Here is a 21629-nt window from a genome sequence, read left to right on the forward strand (position 1 = left end):
CTGACCAGGGCTTTACCGATTTTTAAATGAATCATGCCTTTTGCAAGTCATTTTTTGAAACGAACATTCTGAAATCTTTTTACACTACTTTAGACACATACATTCAAGATTCCACAATACAACTAGAACAATGCTGTTAAATACACCTGTCAAATATCCCCAAACCCACATTTCATTTTATTCTTGAGACAATATACATTACAAAGACTATAACAATATTTCATTACATTAGACACAAGTGAAGAGAGTTCCATAACAAAGCATGTCGGAAAGCCAGTAGTGCACAGAGAAACAATAAGAAACGCAAAAGCACAAAGAAAAACATCATTTTCAAGAGAGCTTGAAGTCCCTGCATCCTTTTTGCACTGTCATGCTGTGGCCTTCTTCATTCCAGGATGTGGGATGAGCCAAAAGGATAAAAATAAAAGCCAAAAGAAACCTTTGGAAATGTGAAATGTGCATCATGTGTATCCATGATTACAATATAGTCCTGAAGAGATCAAATAGGTCTGCATTTGTAGATATTTTAAGATTCTATTTGCTAGACGTAGCTCATTGCAAAGTAACACAAGTCTAGCTTCCCTGAAATCAACCATAAGCCCTGTGTCACAACCAGGGAAACTCCCCAGAGGCTGAACTTTTGAATTGCTTTGGGTCTTTGGGCATCGGGCATTAGGAGTTAAGGATTTCTAATTCAGCCAGTGGTGGTCCCTGCCCTTTGCTAGGAAAACAGCCATGAGCCCGCTGTCTTGCCAGTGAATACAGGCTTTTGCAGAAAATACTTTCACTCTCTGCTCTCTGGTTTGCCTGCTTTGTACGATGCATTCTGCTGTGGGCATGTTTTCACTTTTTATTTGATTTTGTCAATAAAGATCTCTTGAGTCTATGTTTAATCAGACCACTCCAGGCTGGATGCACTGATCCAGTCTCCCAGACACAGCTGGTTTCCTGGATACAGAAGGGCTGCAAACCTCCCAGCTACTACTGCGGCCTCCACTCAGCCAGCGCCTGTGCGGTGCTATGCTACTGCATGTGATGACAGCAAGTTATCCATGGTGCTACCAGCTTGTGCAAAAAGAACAACTTCACTCATCACTTTCCAATGCCATCACACACGGATCACAGCTCCATGGTTGGTCCTTTCGCCACACAAACAAGAAAGCCACAAAGCTCCATCATCCAAATGATCCTCACACTGGAAGCAGGCCACAGACACAGAGACTAGCTCATCCCCCTCACCACGCACATGAATGGCAAGAACAAAACAGGTATTTCAGAGATGCCTTCAAGGCACAGAAATCAAGAGGAAAGGTCTGACAGCTCAGCTCACCCGATGTATTGAGAGACTGTAAAGAAGAATGCAAACTCAGCTGGTGGGGTGAGGATCGGAAATCAAAGTAGGATCTCCCGGGGAAGCTGGGTTGTAGATTAAGGGTGGAGGAGAAAGGACTCATTCTACGGAGCGGCAATCTTTCCGAAGGCACTGGAAAAGGGAGGGTCTGTTCTTCTGAGTCTGTGTCTAAATGTAAGATCAATGCAAACTAGAGATCAGAAATCTGCTCCCTGTGGTTCCCCAAGACCTGCCTTAACAATGCATTCATACAAGCCTCATCTGTCCTGCAGGGTGCCACATGCAGACATTAACAAAGCTGAGGTATCTGCAGGCTGGCAGGAAATTCTCAGCAAGTCAGGACCCAAGACCTAGACTCAAGGCCCTCTCACATCACTAAAAATTATTTTCATTTCCCCCAATTTTTGGTGGTAGAAAAAGTCTTTTGGAAGGTTTCCTTTAAATTAAATATTTTTAGAGTTGAATTCAGAAACTTCAGAGGTCAATTTTACCCATTGTTGACCAAGAGGAGATTATTACCTTACCAGCTTCAGCTACCCCAACAGATTACTGGGTATTCAATAACAACCTCTTAAAGTGTTTCTAACTTAGGAGACAATAAGTTTTACAAACTGTTTCGTATTTCCCCCTTTCTCTGCTAATGTGTCTTTTTCCATTTCTGGATGGATGAGATGATTTCTATAATAGCACAATGAAGGCTTGAGCTTTGAATAGGAGAGGAAATGTGGGGTGACCTAAGAGAGGGCCCAACAAGTAACCTGGGAGGAGTTTTATCTTTGCTTCCGAATTCTATTCAGACCCTAGGAACATCAGTGACCTTCTCTGGTTCTCTAATTATAAATAGCCTATGGGCAGTGGGGAGGTGCATTGGTGTAAAGCGTCTCTGTTTCTTTTCAAATAGTCCTGTCTGGTATTGAAGATCATTATACCAGAGTAAGAACTTAATCAATTACTTGGTCTGACTTTAGATGGTTGTGAGTTAGCTTCTCTACTAAGTAAAAACGACTTCTTTCACTTGTCAAACAATAGCTATCTATGCAGTGATATGGTTTTGTCAAAAATGAATCATTCACCAATTGGAGCCTTCTTAACACTCAGTTTAATAGAAAAAATTCAGGACATGAAAGTTACACACTGTGTCCAAAACCCCAAGGGAACTTTCATCTTTTGAAAAAATAATTTTGTTTTGGTGGCCAGCAGGTGTTACTGGGAATGCTTTTCTGGCTTGAGTCTGTTAGCAGCTCCTCTTTGGGCACGCCCTTTTCCTGTCAAAATGCTACTCTGTGCATGTTTAGGCAAAAATAACTGCAGTGTGTGTGGGACCAACGTGATCCTATTTGAGGAGCTCAGAACAAGGGTGTTGGCAAGTTCTAATACTGCCAAGAAGCAGTTTCATTTTCATTTCTGAACTCACAATATTAAAGTTAGCTTTCCATACTTTAGAATTATCCTTAGGGCAAGATTTTTTTTTTTTCTAAGTATAAACCAGATACCAGAGAAAAGGAATTGCTATTTATGGAGTTAAGGCTTTATGCTTCCAAAACTTCTACCTAGACTTCATATGATTCGGATGAATTGGCATATAAAATCCTTTCTTTGTTCAGATATGATACATCAAAAATTATTATCTATAAAAATCAATTATGTTATAATCAACTTAAGGGGGAAATTATCCTCTAAGTTTAATGGGAAAGATTTGAACTATAATATAGCACCAACAACAGACATGGGCTTTTAATGAGATAGGGCCTTTACAGCTATAATTTTATCAGTAATATATATATATATATATATATATATATATATATATATATATTAGTTGTGGATGAACTTTATTTTTATTTTATTTACTTGTATGCATTGGTGATAATCCAACCCAGTGCTTTACCCATGCTAGGTAAGCTCTCTACACTGAGCCACAACCCCAGCCTGTAAAATATTTTGTATTAAAAAGAATTTCCTTGAAATGACTCTCAATTCATTATATTGAAAATACTTCTTGCTTCAAAATTAAGGGAAAATGCATACGTGGTAAGATGAATTTTGGAGCATTTTGAATCCTCAAGCAATTATCTGTAAACCCAAGACGAGATGGGTACAGAATCTAGAACTGGGGAAGCATATGACCATCCTGAGTCATACTCACCTTTTCTACTTTCAGCACCAGGAAGGAGGGCTTAAGGATTGGCAAGGGCACCACTTTGTGGGATGGGGGCTGACGGTAGCTATGGTTACTCCTGGGATTAACAACTTGATACTCAAATGATTATTGTCTTATCCTTTTTTGTGGATCCATTGTTTATCAATGACCCAATTTTCTTGACTCCTCTGACGTTTGGACTCTGCCCTCTGCTCAGGAAAACATTTAATATCCATGTTATCTAAACATTCCATTTTTATTTTTTGAGGTTTTTAAATTCTCCCCAACTAGGGCTTCCCATTCCTGACATCTTCATTCTTACCCATTTCTTCTAAGTTGCTTCTATATCACCACCACCACCACTACCACCACCACCATCATCATCATCATTCTGCCTTGCCATGAGAACTTTCCAAATGAATTAGAAGAACACTGTCCACCTGATTCCAGCCAGACTAGACAGGCACTTCTCCCTTCACACTGCTCCTCATGGACATGGGCACATGTGCAAGTGTTTGATCAGTTGTCTTCAGGTCACCTATGCCACTTCATGTTATCTTAGATTGCAAGTCTCAGAAGGAAGACCCTTATCTCAACATTTGAGGAGGAACCATCATGCTTCCCTTGAAATGACCTCCAGCCAGCTTTCTCTAATCTGTAGTTAGTGCTTGTATTGCGTGGATGTATTCCTTGGGAAACTCTGCCCCCCCCAGTTGTAGCACTACCATCTGGGGCCTTATGGAACAGATTAATAGTTCTTCAAGTATTTGAGGCAAGCCACCACTCCTCTTTAAATTTTCCCTTTTCTGAGTAAAGCGTGGTCAATTTCCAACTGTTCTTTTATGTATGGATTTCAGATCCTTCACGCGCCTGGTCATACCTCTCTGAACATGTGGATAGGCATGAACCAAAGACAATATGATAATATTGAGAATGGTATTGCCACAACCTGGCTTAGCCAAATCACAGATAAGTCATATTTAACATATGCAGAACTACTCTAGTGTGTATTCTGTTATCCCCATGGGATGCAAGAAGAAAGTATATCTCACATTCTCACTTCCCCTTCAAAATACAACTAGTGAGATATGGAAAATGTTTCTTAGTCATTAATATTTTATTAGTCAAGACAAAGAAGAATGAGGTTATTTTTTGTAGAATATGAAGCTATGTTTCAGGTCACAGCTGAATTATCCAGGATGATGATGATGATGATGATGATGATGATGATTTTTTGGCTTATAGGATCTCCAGAGAAAGACAAGTAACTCCCTAATAGATTGCTAATATCTTATCATTACATGCAGTGATCCTGCCGGGCTGAAGAGCTATGCTGAGTGAAAGCAGTGTAGTGGGAAAGTAGAGTGGAAAACAGTATGCCAGTGACTGAATGTAGAGACTCCATGCATGTCTATAATTCTCAGATGGGGACTGAAAATGTTTCAAGACGTGCTTTCCTCTACTCTGACAATGACCATCATTTTTCTCTTGCTGTTCTCTGGACTTCTTTCCCTTCTCACCTGGGGTTGGCTGGATTCTGGAGCAGAGACCTAGCTAATGGCAGAGGCTTCTGCTTAAAAGAAGCATTCGAGAATTATGAAAATAAAGATCAGCTGGGGGACCACGTGTACTCTTTACTGGCTTTGGTTCAAGGAGAAAAAAGAATATCTAGGTGGTGTACTCTGCTTGGCTCACTGTGTAGTTAGTTCTTCTGTTTACTTATTGGTTGATTGATTGTACTGGGGGTTGAACCCAGTGATGTTTTACCACTGAGCTGCATCCCTAGCACTTTTTATTTTTTATTTTGAGACAGGATCTTACTAAGTTACATAAGGCCTCACTAAATTGTTGAAGTTGGCCTTGAATTTGTGATTCTCTTATTTCAGCCTCCCAAATCATTGGGATTACAGTCATGTGCCACTGTGCCTGGCTTGTATAGTTCTTTGAATTGTTCATTAGCTGACACTTATTGAACACATATCATGTGCTAGACATTGTATTAGAATTGAGCAATTGGTGTACATGAAGCTGGCAGAAGAGCTGATTATAAGAATAATAATATAGAGAATCTGTGTTATTTATTATTGATTGGTTTTTATACTTCTAGGGGTGGCATTTCTAGACCAACCTGTACAGAGTATGAAAGATTTCTACAGGTGTAGAATAATATAAAAATGTAAAGTACAGTCTTTAAGGTATTATTTTTGGGACTCAAAGAGGAAAAGCACACTGACAGAGGTTTCTTATGACAGTGTATGCTAATTCAGGTTTCTTTGGGTTCTAGTGGAATCCCCAAGGTGTCCTGTCTGATAGTGAACAGCTTCATAACCAAGCAGCCCTTGGGCCCTGGTTCAACATGGTGGTTGTATTTTAGAGCACAGTAAAGCAAGACATGTCACTAAGAATTGTACAAATGGTGTTAAAGATGAGTTTCAGTTCAATTATAAGCCAGCTGTAAAATAATTTCCTTTTGTTGGGAAGATTCTAAGAGACAAAAGAAATGAATGAAGAAGGAGGTTGAGTTTTCTTCAATGATCTAATAAGCAACCAAAGTCACAATTTATGTCCAAGTGGTACATAATTTATAACAAAAGGTGGTATTTTAAGCTTTCTTAATTGTGGCATTAATTGCAGTTGAGAAGTGAAAAACAAATCTGTTTTGAAAGCCTCCTTTTAAAAGAATAAAACAGCCTTTGCTATGCCTAGGATGGTTGTGTACCTCATCACTCTAATTTAGAATGCCATGGCATTATTTATCAGGAACTATCATTAGGAGAACTGAAAATTCCTATATTTCAATTAGATATCCAAGATTCCAAAGGACTCCACTGTTCCTCAGAATGTCGACTGTCAAGCATATGCCCTAGAACCAAATATAGAGTCTGGATCCAATACAGTCCTGTGGAAAAATTTCAGGAAATTTCTTGGGATATCATGTATGTTGTCAAAACTAAAAGGAACAAAATCTCTCTCTGTGTGTGAAACCTATCATTATGACTTTCATTTTGCAAAATTTACCCAAATTTGGTCAGGTATGATTGATCTACCTTTAGGCTTTTGTTCTAGAAATTAATGTTCTTTTAACTTAATATTTTTAATATTTTGTTTAAGTTGTAGTTGGACGCCATAGCTTTATTTTATTTTTATGTGGTGCTGAGGATCAAACCCAGCACCCTCCACGTGCTAGGCAAGCGCTGTACCGCTGAGCCACAACCCCGTCCCTTAACTTAATTATTTTTGGAGAGGCCCAGATGCTCAGTGAGCCATTTACTTTTCCTTATATGATTCTTTATTCACTATCTGCTATAGTGTTGAACTTCTGGTATCATAGGCAGAACTGTAAGATTCACAGATCCTTGGAGGTATCTAATATCTCTTCATAGTATTCTCTGGAATAGTTAACAGCTTTCCACAGCAAATTTAAAGAGACAAGCCACAAAGGTACTAATTGCAAAGAATTTAGAGGTCATCTGTTCCAAGTTCCTAATTTTACAGATGAGAAAATTGATGTCCAGAGAGGCCAAGGGAATATCCAGTTCACACTGGTAGTTGTGGTGGGATGGAATTTAGACTACAGCAGGATCAATTTGTGGTGGATAAAATTTGGGTTGAAAAAACCCTGTTGTTGCTCTTCTGTGACTTGGAAGTTCACAAAAGGTAAAGTTTATGCCACAGACCATAGGGTACATTTCAATGGTCTCAAGGTAACCAAGGTTTGTGTAGATTATCTGATAGCAGCTACACACCTGAATATATTAAGGATGAATCTTTTTTTCTCTAAAAAGTATTCAGTGAACTAGTGTGGTTAGGGACAAAGGACAAATGCAGCACCACCCCCCCTTTAAACAAATGCATCACCCCCTCCCTTTAGAATTCTGGCCACAGGAGTAAGTGGGCTGAGGTGTTCCTTGTTGTTGATCTTCTGGGAGGCTCTTCTTCCCTCACAAGATTACAACTTCTTGGGGGAGAGGAGGCCTCAGTACATTAGAGTTTAAAAGAGTGGTACTTACGTTGGATTAAAATCACTATAAAATTATACCTGCAAAGAGATACTGGTCAGATGAAGCCATTAGGCATTCCAAAAAAATGGAAGCAGCAATCTATATTCTGCCTATATCATTAAGTATTTTCTGACTGGTTTCCTTTGATGGGAGAGTCTAATCAAGGAAAAAGACATTTTAATCTTCATGAATAACACCTTCTATGCCCATTTTTTAGGAAGCAATTTCTAAGATGCAACTTCAAGAATCCCAACCTACTTATTGTTGTTGAATAAAACAATCCTGGAAAATGTTGGGTGATGGCTACTGTGGACATTTGACTAAGGATGCTTGAGGGCACTCTTCAGTGTCCTAGGCATGTATTTGCTGGTTAATGCTAGAGTTTATAGCCTTATCTAAAGCATGATTCTCACTGATTTCCTTCTATCTGCTTTTCTCTCAGTTGAGATCTGAGGGTCAGAAGCCTTCTATGAATAAATAGCTCTGTGTTTTCAACCTGAGCAGGGCTCCAAGCCCCAGATCTCATCTGGTTGTAGCTTTCAAAGGCCTCAAAGATGTGGCTCTGACATTCCCTTTCCTTCTAAAACAGTGACTCATCACTGCTAGCCAGGAGCATCCATGGTACCACTTGGGGAGAAGAGCCTCTCTAAGGTGAACTGTTCACCTGGAGTAGAAGGGGAACAGAAAAGAACAGAGACATGGAAACAGGCACAGGGGCTAAGGAGGAGTCCAGATGTTATGCTGAGAATAATGGCCCATTCCGTGTCTCTGTCTTAAATCAGGAAATGTTATTCTTTTGACAAAAGCCTAACATAACTTTTTGAAAATATTCAAATCCTATTTCTGGCTTCCTGGATAAGTACACAAGGCAGCTACTCAGGGTGGCTTTGCTTTGACAGGATGTTTTTAGATACCTAACAGACAGAGTTAGGGTAGTTTCCACCCCCCTCTTTTTTCCCCCCTTTTGGTTAAATGAAAATAGCACGTTTCTAATGTCAGCACCACAGCACACTGAGACAGGCATTGGAGGCTAAAAGAAGTGGGTGTGAAATGTTACCTAACCTTACCAAAGCTCAGTTTGTCCATATGGAGAGTAGGATAATAATAATCATGATAGCTCCTTCATAGGGTATAGCGGACAGAATAATGGCCCACCCCCAAATGTCCACATCCTAGTCCCCAGAAACCTCTGAAAGTATTATCTTTCATAGCAAAAAAAATTTTCAGGTGTGCCTGAATTAAGGATCTTGAGATAAGGGGAGTATGCTGGGTTAGCCAGGTGGGCCCAAGGAATCACAAGTTTCCTTCTATAAAGAAAGCAGGAGGGTCAGAGTAAGGGAGTGATTGGAAGATGTTATGATGCTGGTTCTTAAGATAGGGAAAGGGAAAAGAGCCAAGAAAGGCAATGGCTTCTAGAAGCTGCAAAAGGCAAGAAAACAAAGGCTCCCCTAGAACTTCCCAAGGAACACAATCTGGCTCACACCTCACTTTTGGCCCCATAGGAATCTGACTTCCAGCTAATAAATTTGTGTTGTTTTAAAGCCATTAAGTTTGGGGGTAATTTGTTATAGCAGAAGACAATACATAGGGTAGATCTGGAATGTTGTAGTAACAGAGCAGGGGAAAGGTTCAGATATTAGCAATGCGTGTGGAAGTGTAGTCTGTAGTCTATTTAACTGCATTATGGTGGATGAAAAAAATCCCCCCACACTTTTTTCTGTTGGATCTTACAGTGAAATATGGAATGAATACTTTTTATATAGTCATTCCATTGAGTTTCAGCATACTAAAAATATTTTCTGACTCTTACATAGCTATCATTCTTCATGGAATCTTCAGATGAACAATGAAGAAATTCTCAGCAGCTTGATGCAAAATGAAGAAGGGTTTAAGGTAATAGTTTTTTCAGCTTATTTCATGTTGTAATTCCATAAGACCTTCTGTGATATGCCCTATATCCACTACTGAGGGTTCCAGAGAACATACTAGCTTTTAAATGTTTTAGATAGAAATATTTCTGACTTTCTTAATCAGAACATTTGGCACAGAATGCTCTCTTTTGATTTTTTTTGGGGGGTCTTTTCTAAGTTTTTTCCAGTCGCCTTCCTCGATCAATGCTGCCAAAAGACTAAATTAACTTCTATAACAACTCCCTATCTCTGTTCCAATGTGAAGCTTTTAGTTTTCTGTGGTCTTAACAAATCGACCAATAAGCTCAGTAAAATTGTGCATAAACTAAGAATAAATAAACCTGAACTTTGTGTCCTTTTTTCTTTTCTTCTCCAATTTTGGAGACACTGTTTTTACTGTTTGATTGCAGGATGACAACTAAATTGTAGGGTGAAGATCTTAGTTCTAAGCAAGGTGAATGGTATGGTAGTTCTGAGAACTTCATTGTCCGTGGAAAGACTCTATGAAAAATTACAAGGATGTGAAAGCCTCAAATATTTTTGGGAGACTGAGATACAGTAGTGGAATTATATAAAAACTATTAATTACATGTTTTACTATCAGGTCCAACAGGAAACAACAACAACCACAACAACAACAGTGATTTCTTTTTTCTATCTTCAGTAGATATGCCTACACTTCTGTGTAGCTAATATCTGAATCCCTCCCCTGATCTGAGTAAGGTATGGTGTCACAGAATTTGGAGGAACAGTAAGGCTCCTGAATTCTAAGGCACATGCCCTGCTTCATGCTTTCCTGTGATCCTGGGGCCCAGCTTATTTACCTGACATAACAGAGGTGCTCCATTAAAGTTCTGAATGACCAAATATCATCTTGTGTCAGTGCAAGGCAGATTTTTGAAGCTTTGCTTTGCATACTGTTATCCCCTCTACCTGGATATCTCTTTATCTCTCCCTCTATCTCCACCCCACTTGCTTTCTTCCCAACTCATTCTCTGGGAACTCTCTTTCCCTTTAGATCACGTTAATTTGCCCTGCAGTAGGTTGTGACTTATTTCATGTAGCTATTAGTTGTAAAACAATCAGAATAGTACTTCTATGAAAATATATAGTAAAAGCACTTTTAGAAACATTTTTTTTATTTTTAGAGGAGTTTGTTAGTTGAAATTAAACCCCAATTAGTAAAATTAAGGTGATATATTAAAATGGAATGTTTCACACATTCCTAGAGTAAAACTGTTTGGAAAGCGATTTGGAAATACAGATCAAGGGCTTCAAAAATGTTCAGACTCTCTAATCTAGTAATTCCACCTTCAAAGAATCTGTCCAAGGAAAATCTCTACAGAGAAGTCAGTGTTGAAGTACACATATTGCAATCCTCCATGTTTTACTTTCCTTAAAGGACTAGGGAGGGTAAATTCTTTAATTCTGGGGAGGAGGCTGCCAGAAGCAATTCCCCAGTTTTGAGGGGCTGAGTGGAGTGAAAGCTCAGGGACTTAATTTTTTTCAGCCAGTTAATAGGCTCAGTGAGTTATTTGAGTCCCATGAATATTACCATCCCTTTGTTTCTTGTCTCCAGATTAAAACAAGAAAAAGGTTCAGTCAGTCTGTTTAGATAGGCAGAAGGCAATTAGAGAAAAATAAACAGAAAGTGTCCTATCCTGCACTCAGTGTAGTCTGTCACACCGAATGAGCCTCAGAACACTGTGTATCAAGAAGGCCTCCAGTACACAAGGTTTTTAGCAGGCACTATTTTGCAGATGGTTTCAAGGACTGTGACACAGCCATGACGGTATCAAATGAATTACTGTAAAATTCTACACAACCTAGTTTGTGGGCCTTATTTTAAAATTGCTTTAAAATTCTAAATTGCTTGCAGTTATATTTCTTCTTACGTCAAAGTGATTTGGTTTAGATCTGGGACTGGCCATATTTTAATGGCTGTCTTAGATACTTCCCCAGGAATTTGCTTTCAGGAACCAGCCAAACTTGAACTCACACAATAACACATTTTCCTTTCCTTTTATCTTATAATAGCACATTTCATTTCTACTGAATTACATTGGTTTTTGGCCAGTATAAAAATAAAAAATAAAAAATCATGCCTTCCTTTTCTTTTTTACAATGCTCATCAAAATTTGTAAGCTTGTGACCTATTTGTGTGTTTATTTCCTTAAGGTCTGTCTCTCTTACTAGTCTGTAAGCTCCACAGAGCAGGAGTACCATCTGCTAAAGACTCTATACCACAGTGTAGCACACAGTGGGCACTTAACAATCATGCCCAACACAGAGAGATAGAGAAACAGACAGATAGATAGGTAAATTTGCTTTTGAGGAAAAAAAAATGGTAAGAATACATAGTAATGTAGACATTTGATCTCCTCTGTGTAATGTTACCTTTAGGACAGCAGAAGGTTTTGTGACAGTTCAGGGTTTTAGAGACAAGTGATTTAAACCTCAGACTAAATACATGTAATCTCAAATTATGCTTGCTATCACAAATGTAATTGTATTCTTTTCACATTCAAACTTTGTGTTTTGAACTTTGGAAAAGGGTTGATTCTTGCTAAGAAGAATGTGAAAGATTTTGTTATAGTAGAAAGCCAAAATGAACCATACCACCTCCCCCAATACCAGCAAACATGATGAATCTCTAAAGCAAACTTTCCAGGAAAAGTAGGAAATAACATAAATAAAGTACAAGTGCAATGAATGTATCAAAAATTTGTTGATAGCATTTTTTTCTCATTGTTTCTAGAAAACAAAAATGACATAATTAACTCTATAGGCTTTATCTATTGTAACAGATTGAACAATATTTTTTTTTAAATTGAACTCTCCACTATATTTTTCTTGCTTTCTAAGTCTTGTCTTACTATTTGAATGAATTAGAGAGAGGGAGAAACAAATAGAACAAACCAAAGTTATGGAGAAAGTATGTGTGTGAACTTTATTTCATCATGAGAAAGTCACTTCTGTGCAGTAACAGAGAACACTGATATCTACATGATGATAGCGTCTGCTTTGTATTCAGATACATACCTTATATTTGTATACAATATATAAAATTCATGGAGGAAATTAATTTCTACAGTACAGTTTCTTTGTTTGAAGAGAACTGGTTCCATTAGTTTCATTTAGAAATTGAACCCCGATTCTGTGACTGTGGTACCAAGGATCGCAGTTCCAAATCCTGTAATTTATTAAATTAGACACCATAATCTCATGAACATTAAAAGAAACTATGAAATTACATCCTTCTGCAGGATGAAAGAAGCACTCAGGCTGTTATGCTAATAACTGATTTTAGCAGAATAGAATTCCCACGATGTATTATGAGTAGAAATAGTTTTCTTATAGGTCTGAGGACAAATACTAGCAAAACTACTACAATTTTCTCTCTGCTCTGTTGGCATGCACTTCACTGAATCTGCTGTGTGCATACATGGGAAACCAGGCCAGCACATCGAGGGCCCTTTGCATTGTATGTAGGAAAAACTTTTGGAGGGTGTTAGCATCTATCATGGTATTTTGGGAAAAAAAGGCAACTGCTCTCAGGTTGATAGGTCATCCCAGAGAGGAGTTTCTAAAATGATAATCTTGGGGAAAGTTCTAGTTATCATGTCACTGTAATCCAAATAAAATAGGTCATGTGGACATTGTCCTGTCAACAAATCCTCTGTTTGAATAGCATCACTCAGACTTAAAACTGCTCCCCAAAGCACTGTTTTCATAGCTAGGGGTCGTTCACCCTTGCTATAGGATTCAAAGTTGTGCTTGTTTTTAACCATGTGAACCATTTTAGAGGGTGACTGGAACATGCTGTGATTTGTGGGAAGTGGGGAAAAAAAAAAAAACCACCTCCACAGTTCTTTTAGTTAACATCTTGAACGTGAACAAAATCAACATAATTGGTTCTGTGAAGGGAAGTTATTGAGAATGCCAATGGGGTGGGAGGCGACTTCTATGATTAAAATGACACCCCAAGGTCTCAAAATACTTTGGCACTGGCTACAAACACCTCTCATAGGTTCAATATCATGTGTTGCGATTGCTCTTAAAATGAAAATGTGAAAAGCCTCAGAGGTTATACCCGGTCATCACATTTAAGCCTCTCTTCTGAGGCAGATTATTTTGTCTTTGATGACCAAAATATTTACAGTATAGCCAAGAAGCACAAGTTCTCTAGAGATTAACATTGTATAGTGGCCCTAGGCAGCTGGACCAAGACTAGAGGGACTGGCAAAGGTGAGAATGGTGAGGTAATGCAGAGAGGCTGGTCTCTTCCTGTTTGGTGCCCACAGGAAGTCTCTGTCCTGGTGCCCACAGCCTGAGCTTTGAGTAGGAAATGGAAGTGATCAGAACTGGTTAAGCCAGGAGTGGCCAAAAGGCCCTCTCTGGACGGCTTTAGCACCCCATGCCCATTGGAAACATGTGCAGTCATACAAATCCACAGCTGGAAAGAACCTAGGTCCCACCCTCAGGAACAAGCAAGCACTACACAGGAACTGAGAACCATCTGGGCATAACTGGCAACTGATGTGTATTGGTGGAGAATGGAGACCTGCTCTACAGCCTAGATACATTCGTCTTAGACACCAGGGGCACATTCAGGACTTCATTTTCAGTTTCTTCAACTGCAGCTTATTTAGAGTGTTATCAAAGGAAGCCGACGGCCCAAGCCGTTGGAACTGCCGATGTGGAATCTTTGGTTTGATCACATCCACATACCATGGGCTCTCTAAAGGCAGGAGAGGAACAGCGGCTCTGTGCCAGAATGCAGAGCAAGTCATGGAAACACTTCAGGAATGTGGGCAGTGGTGGGGTTACCTCCGGGCGTGCCAGCCATTTTAGATGCCACGCAGTTCTCGCTCTGAGGGGTACTGCTGAAGGGCCTTACCCTCGGACGTCTGGAGGACCAGGGTCTTGCTGTATGGGCTGACTCCTGTTTTGTTGAAGGCCTTGACTCGGGCGTTGTATGTGCTGTTGAAGTGAAGACCATCCACAGTGCACATTGTCTCTTTTCCGACATACACTTCCTGAGGGTCAACAAATAAGAGGACACCACTTAATGTGAACCCTGCCAGGAGCAAGGAAGACAAAATTGCTGAATGGTTAGGAGTAAGAACTCTTCTGAAAGCCTGATGTGAACTTGAATCCCCTGTGTGATATTGGGCAGTTTAATATATCCCTTTAAACCTCAGTACTTAATCTGTGAAATGTGGTGCAAAATAATACACCCCTTCCAAAGTTGATTTGAGGACCATAGAAGGTTTTATGTGCAGATGGAGAACATGGATCCTTGTATTTATCATAGGCCCAGCAGCTTAATGAGTCGTAGTTTTTAGCAACTAGTAGGGCTTAAGAAATTAAAATTAAATGCTTATACTTAGAACTATACTTATTAATATTAACTTGGCATTTACATAGTATATTACACCTGCGGAGCTCTTTGTTTATAAGAATGAGTCTTCTTTATTTATTTTTTAGAAGCATTTTTTTTAAAGCATGTATGAAAACATGAGGGTGGTCTCTGTGCTGTGTTTATAACTCCACTGATAACTTTAGGAACTGTCACAAAGGCTCAAAGCTTCAGAAGTAAAGGTTTGTACCACAGGACAGAGGGAAGGGGGAGGAAGAATGACATTTCAAAGGCTTAAAATAAATCCTAGCATAATACATCTTTAGCATAGGTTAGGCATTTGCTTCCCTCTTCAGCTATATACTTTGCAAAATTATTCGGTGTAATGAGTAAAAATAATTTGCATTCGAGGCACAGCCTTAAAATGACAGCTCTCCGGTGGGCTCCTAAGAAGACTGGGGTCTTGGATAGCCCTACAATTCATTCTACTGCAGCAGTAACACAAATTTGAATATTGTTCCTTCTCTTTCAGGCTCCTCAAATTTTATGTGCATAGGAATAACTGTGAATCTGATTAAAATGCAGTTTCTGATCCAGCAGGTCTCTGGGGTGCAGTCTAAGATTTTTCATTTTTAACAAATGCCCAGGTGAAACCAGTGCTGCCAGCAAGAACTGTGTTTGAAGAGTAAGAAAGGAACAGCCTGCAGACTCGGCTGGAACCTTTGTGGAGCCTGACTTGGCCGCACCTTTTCAAGGTAGTCTGTGGAGTGAAAGGGAGGGACCCTGTGGGGAGAGCAACGGGCTGACTAGGAAGGATCTGGGGATTCAATGACTTCGTTAATGTTACTGGGTCTCAACCAGGAAGGAGGAGCAGTTGGTGTTGAGATTCTGAATCTGATATATAAGAAGAAACAATGGGAATGAGAAAGGAACACAGCTGTTTTGAAAGAAAATTATGGGTTTGTTTTAAAGCATGCTGAGTTTAAGGGGGTTTTATGATACAGACATGGACATTTCTGCAAAAGGAGAAATCTGGGCTTGATTCTTGGAAGAGAAGTGTGGGTGAGAGATGGGTTCAGGAGGGACGAGATGAGGAAGCGGGATGAACATGAGACACTGGGACTGTAAGAGAAGGCGAGACCTGGCAGGATGCCTGAAACACTGCCGGTAGGTAGCAATTAGGTGGAAAGAGTCAGGATAAAATAAATATTTATGTAGAGAACAGGGAAAACCATGAGCATTAGTTTCTCAGGAGAAAAATAAAAGGGAAAAGAAAGGCCCTAGAAATGAAATGAGACCTGAAAGGCAAGGTCAAAGGTGAGAAACTGACCAATAGCAGGATTTTATAGGCACACACACACACACACACACACACACACAAAGATATGGATTGGGATGCAACCCAAGACCCTTATTTTGGAAAGGTAGAAACTTGATTCTGCCATACCAGTAAACCAACACATATGTAAACAAAGATTTTCTTATTAGAAGAGAAAGAGCCTTTGCCTTGAGGAGACATGGTTCCTGTTTGAAAGCATTCAAACCTAGGGAGGATCAAAGACATTCAGGAAAGGAGTCACTGGTAGACTTTGCTCTACAGTACTGGTGACCCAGGTTTGGCCATCGATGGCCAGAAGAGTAGGAAAGTTTCCTCTTCAGGGACAAGGTCCCTTTTCTTCAGGGCAGGGATTGAACTCAGTATCCAGAAGGGCTGCTCCATTAGGAGGTCCTAGGCATCAGAGCTCCCAAGAAAGAAATCTCAGGCAAGACTGAGTTGGAGTAGGTGAAAAGCAAAGTAGGAAAAGAGAATGAATGAGAACGAGCTTGTCTGTATATGACAGAGAAGCAGACATTTGCAGACTGGCAGTCACACATGGACTACCAACTTGTAGGCAACGTGGGTATGTCTTGCCAAAAGGCCAGCCAGTGCTACCTTCAGAGGGGACCATGAGCTTCCCACAGGGATTAGAACTCCCTTGTGTTGTGGTGATAATAATCTGCTGACATCAGTTCTATCTGGTGAAAGGCTCAGAAAAAAACTTGGAACCAGGGGAACTTTTGTTAGGAAAGCTTTTGAATATAGGGAGGCCATACCTGGACAGCATGTCAAGTAAGAGGAATGCCAATCAATGACATTGCAAGCTATGACTGCAGAAACACATCTTAGACAGTGGTTAATGATGTTACTAGCAATAAATAATAATGGTAATAATAATAGCTACTACTGCAGCCTCGCCATGTGCTGGGCAGCATGCTAAGAATCTTACATGATTATCCAGTGAAGTCCTAGGAACAAGTCATGAGATACATGTTATTGTTATCATCCCCCTGGTTTACAGACAAGGACCTGAAAGTGCAGAGAGGTGAGAAACAGACCCAGTCACACAGGTCAGTGGAGGTGAGCAGATTATAACAGGCCATCTGATTCAGAGCTTGCAGCTCTGCTAGTACTGTCTTTCAGGAAGAGTAGAAAAATTCCAGAGATTCCTCTGTCTTTAATGGTATTAGGAGAAGGGAGGCCACAGCTGAAGGGCCAGTAGGCCCTATCAGGATGGCCCGCCTCCAGAAGAGTTGGGGAAGCCAGGCCAGAGACTCCATGGCAGGTTCTCTGAAGGAGTCACTGGTTTGAGATAAAAGTCGTAGGTTGTCTACTTACTCGGAACTGACCACCACTGCCATCATCCAGCTCCAGAATGTATCCCTCGGCGGGCACCGTGGACAGAGGTGGCTGTTTCCAGGACAGGGTAGCGCTGTTGTTGTGGGTGCAACACTCTTCCAGCTGTAGGATGGGTGTTGCTGGGACTGGAGAGGAAGCTAAACAAAAATCAGTGTACCTCTGGCTTCTGTTGAGTATCTTGGAATGATAAACAACCCCCTGATAAACATGTGGTTAGAAGGAGCCAGCCTGGGGTGCATGGGAACCTGACCTGGATCTGCCCTGAGTCCCCAGGTGGGGCTAGTTCCTTAGCTATCTTGAGACCTTGTTCTAAGCATAGGAACTCACTTCCCACCTGCACTGTGATGGAAAGAGGGGTGGCAGGTATGTCCACAGAACTGATTTGTTCTCATCTCTTGGGCAGGGAAGATTATCATCCTCAAGAGGAATGACTTACAGGGGTGCAGAGTTCCAGTCCAGCCCATTAAGACTTATTTAATTCATATCAGAGCTGAAGCCAATTATCACAGCATTCATGGAGATTTAAGCCTCAGTTTATCAGCTACTAACTGCCTATTTCATTAAATGTCACTGAAACCTCTATGTTTCTATGTACATATATGTGATCCTGTTTTTTAAAAGTCAGTAATTCTATTCCATATCTTGTGCTCATAAATAGCTAAAGCAGTGGGCTTTTGAAATTCGGTAGCAAGTGATACAAATACAGATTTCTCAGTTTCAAAAATTCAGGGGAACCTGACATTATATCCTCAAGACAGCTGTATCTTGGAAATAGCATGAAGTCAAGTCCATTAGGAGTATTTGGGAACAGATAGAAGCATGATAGAAGGCACCAGGTATCCTCATGGACTTGTAAGAACTGTCTCAGTGTGATTATCAACAATACCTCCTCATCCACATTTTATACTGAGATCTTATATTAGAACTATAGAGTGGTTGGGACTGCAGATGCACAGACTTAGAAATGTTAGTTAAGAAGTGGTCCAAGTTCCTAACAGATGAACTCAATGTATGTAGGCAGGATGGAGCAGTGTTTATGCAAAAGCTTATGTTTAAGCATCAAAGTGTTGATTTATTATTATTATTTTTCACACTTTAATAACTAGAAAGAACAGTTTGGATCACATTGAGTGACATTTAGATGAACAAATGTTAATTGTGGAACACCTGATATGCTGAACCCAAACTGGACTTTGTTTATCTTACACTGAATTAACTGTGTTCCCTATCAGTCACCCCAACCAAGGAGATGTTTGACTTAACAGCAGTTTAGGATACAGGTTCCATATTGGATAACCTAGAAAACAAAAGCAGTAACTATAACATATGAGATGTGAAGGTCAACCAGATCACTTTAGACTGTGATACATTATAATAAAATCATGTCTGAGCTACTAAGTCAACAAAAGTAAATTAAATTTCATGACTCACTAATTGGAGGTAATCAGTTTAGGAAAGGAAATCATGTTTTGAGTTTCAATGGTATAGGATGGAATCTTACCAGATAATTGTAGCTATTACAACCTCAGAAGTCCCCAGAACATTTAGATTTGGAGGAAGGGAGATAAATTCATTATCTTGTTCAATAAATAAACTCCAGGACTAGATGGTAGGAGGAGGAGACAGAAAACACAACGCCTTCTAAGGATTCTAATGAGCATCCACATAGATATAGGAAACACCCAAGAGTTTTAACTGAGGACTGACTTTAGGTCATTGTAAGTATTGGTGACTTATTTTGTTATTGAAAATTTGTTTCCTTTATAAGAGAAATACATTTTATCATATTTACTGTGGAAGTAAAATATGAGAAGTTTAAGCAGATCTTTCTCTAAAGGGCTTCTAGAAACATGACTGATTGTCCTTGTGATGTTTGTTCTGAAATGTTCTTATTAGTTAGACCCCACCATAAAATAATTCCCTGGACTCTCTTATTTCATTAGCTCTATATTCTTCTTTTGTTTTCCCTTTGTTTATGTTTTGGACAAGTCTACATTTCATCAATTTAAAAATCAAAGAATAAAATTACAAGGTGGTTTCAACTTGAATCCTGCAAATGCTTGCAATGTCTCTGATAAGGTACTCAAATTTCCCTGTCAGACATAGGTATAATTAGAAGATTAATTGAAATACATGATGCCATGTGTAATTAAGATGTTAGAACTGGATTTATAAGTCTTCAGTGGTTACACTTAAAAAGAATGAAAGGATAGAAATAAAACTAACCTCTTACTAATCTTCAAATCTTGATATCACTCCAGATTTAAACAAATAAGCAAATGGACAAAAATGCAAAGGGAGGGGAAAGAACTTACCCAGAGACATCTGCATGCATCTAAATTTATTTCCCCATGTGCTAAAAATTATTTTTTTCTTTTTCCTTATTTATCTATTCCTGATTTACCCCAAAATGATGGTATACATAAAAGGCAAATGTGACAAAATCACAGCCTCATTAGTAAATACTCAGGCTGACATTTAGAAAAATAGACTTTATAGAAGATTTTTATGTTACCCTATTTCATTTGATTAGGTATAGAATAAATGGTCTATAAAAATCCAAGTATTTTCAAGTTTATCTATTTTTTATGGTTTGGAAATGCAGAACACTATAGTTCCTGGACTGATGTCTAAGAAAGAGTGTTTTATTTAAACTCCTTGCACTGGGCTACTGTAGCTATCTTGATCTTTACACTTCCAAGCTCATTTCATGCTTTTCTTTAACAACTAGTTTTTCCTCACCTGATCAGAATTCTAGCATGTAAATTTTCTTTTAGCCTGTAAAACCAAGCTTCAGGCTACAAATTTTCCTCTTAGATACCAGGGGAGCTACTCTTCCTGACTTCCTTAAGAGTCTGGAGGAGTTGTGGTTTAAAGTTATGTTCTGCAACAGGGGCTTCTTCTACCAATGTTTTAAAATGTCTTGGTGTTACATCTCACATTTTCCTTCTTTGTTTACTTCTTAAATCCTTCAGATGTGAACAATGACAACTCTTCAGAATTCCTCTGTGAAACCAACAGGAGTGGTAAGACTGAGGGAGAAAGGAAGCTGACCTCCCGCCCTCCACAGAGAACATGAATCATAAATGATGCCTCCTGATCTCTCACTGACAGCCAGTGTACGGGAGGCTTATGTGTATTACACTCTGAATTTTCACAACAACCCCACAAGGTAGGGCCTGTTATCATATCTGCTTTTCAGACTGAAAACTAAAACTAAGAACTAAAGCCCAGAGAGGATTTCCAGTGGGGAAAGGGCAGGCTAGGATCTGAAGCCCAGGAGGCTGGCTCTGGGGCTGTGTTTGGCTCAGCTGCTTCTCCAGGGAAGTGCACTGGAGCAGAGTCTCCATGCCTGAATCTGAAGGCTTCTTTCTGTTTTCTCTGATGTGAATGACAAACATTCCTAAGAACTGCTGGTAGATATTAACGATCTATTTCACCTGCAGAGCTATGACGGTTGTGAATGCCAATTTACTACATCTTCTCTAAAGGTTGGTATGTAGACTGTCATTTCTCTTTATGGTGGCTGACAAAAAAATGGCTTTCAGACTTTAGAGGAGCTATAGGCCATTTCTAGAAAACTGTTGCTGGTACACTATTAAGCATAAATGTGAATGCATATTCTGAGGACATGCATTTCAGGTCCCCATACCACCATGCAGGTATAGATTACATGCACACGTGGGTATGCTCACCCCCTTGCTGTCAACCTGGCTGCTTCTTCTCTATGATTTATAAGAGAGTCTGTTCAGATCACACTGTCCTTGCCCATGACCTTGGTGCATACTCAGGGCTTTCACATTCAAGATGAATTAATGAAGATAAATATATCTTTAGAGGGGCAGAGGCACTTAAAGAAATTAACAGCCATTTGGTCTATGTGCTAAAAAGCATCAGTGGAGTTTCAGGTCATGGTTTCATCCTGGTTCATAATGAATACAGTCACATTTCCTTTCAGCACCATGACTCACAAATCTCGGCATATTCTGTGTACTTGCTCAATTCCAGATTAATATTTTTCTGCAGTGGAACCCTTGGCAGACTAGGAAAAGACTCTTAAAATTTCTTTGTCATGACCTAGAGAATAGTAGATGATAGCAACTTAGAATTAAAGGAAAAAATGTTATTTTTACTATTCTCTAATAAAAACGTAAGAGAGCTTAATATATTGCTTCCAATAAGTCTGAA

At 39.5% G+C, this 21629-nt stretch overlaps 1 protein-coding gene across 4 annotated transcripts in view; it reads right to left on the bottom strand.

Annotated features, from left to right (window-relative positions):
* The window catches only part of Trim9 (tripartite motif containing 9), a 100870-nt gene that overhangs the window by 9274 nt on the left and 69967 nt on the right, over window positions 1-21629 (bottom strand). For 2 of the 4 annotated variants that reach the window (XM_058584526.1, XM_058584525.1), the window contains exons 6-8: window positions 17421-17578; window positions 14303-14441; window positions 1331-1519 (exon numbers count right to left, since the gene is read on the bottom strand). In XM_058584526.1, coding sequence (XP_058440509.1) covers window positions 1331-1519; window positions 14303-14441; window positions 17421-17578 — 486 coding nt within the window. The remainder of the gene's footprint in view (window positions 1-1330; window positions 1520-14302; window positions 14442-17420; window positions 17579-21629) is intronic. The other 2 variants (XM_058584527.1, XM_046461388.2) reach the window with 1 other exon arrangement.

Source organism: Marmota monax, unplaced genomic scaffold, assembly GCF_021218885.2.
Source record: "Marmota monax isolate L192 unplaced genomic scaffold, Marmota_monax_Labrador192_F-V1.1 WCK01_AAM20220418_F8-fsc00001, whole genome shotgun sequence".
In the NCBI taxonomy this organism is placed as follows: domain Eukaryota; kingdom Metazoa; phylum Chordata; class Mammalia; order Rodentia; family Sciuridae; genus Marmota; species Marmota monax.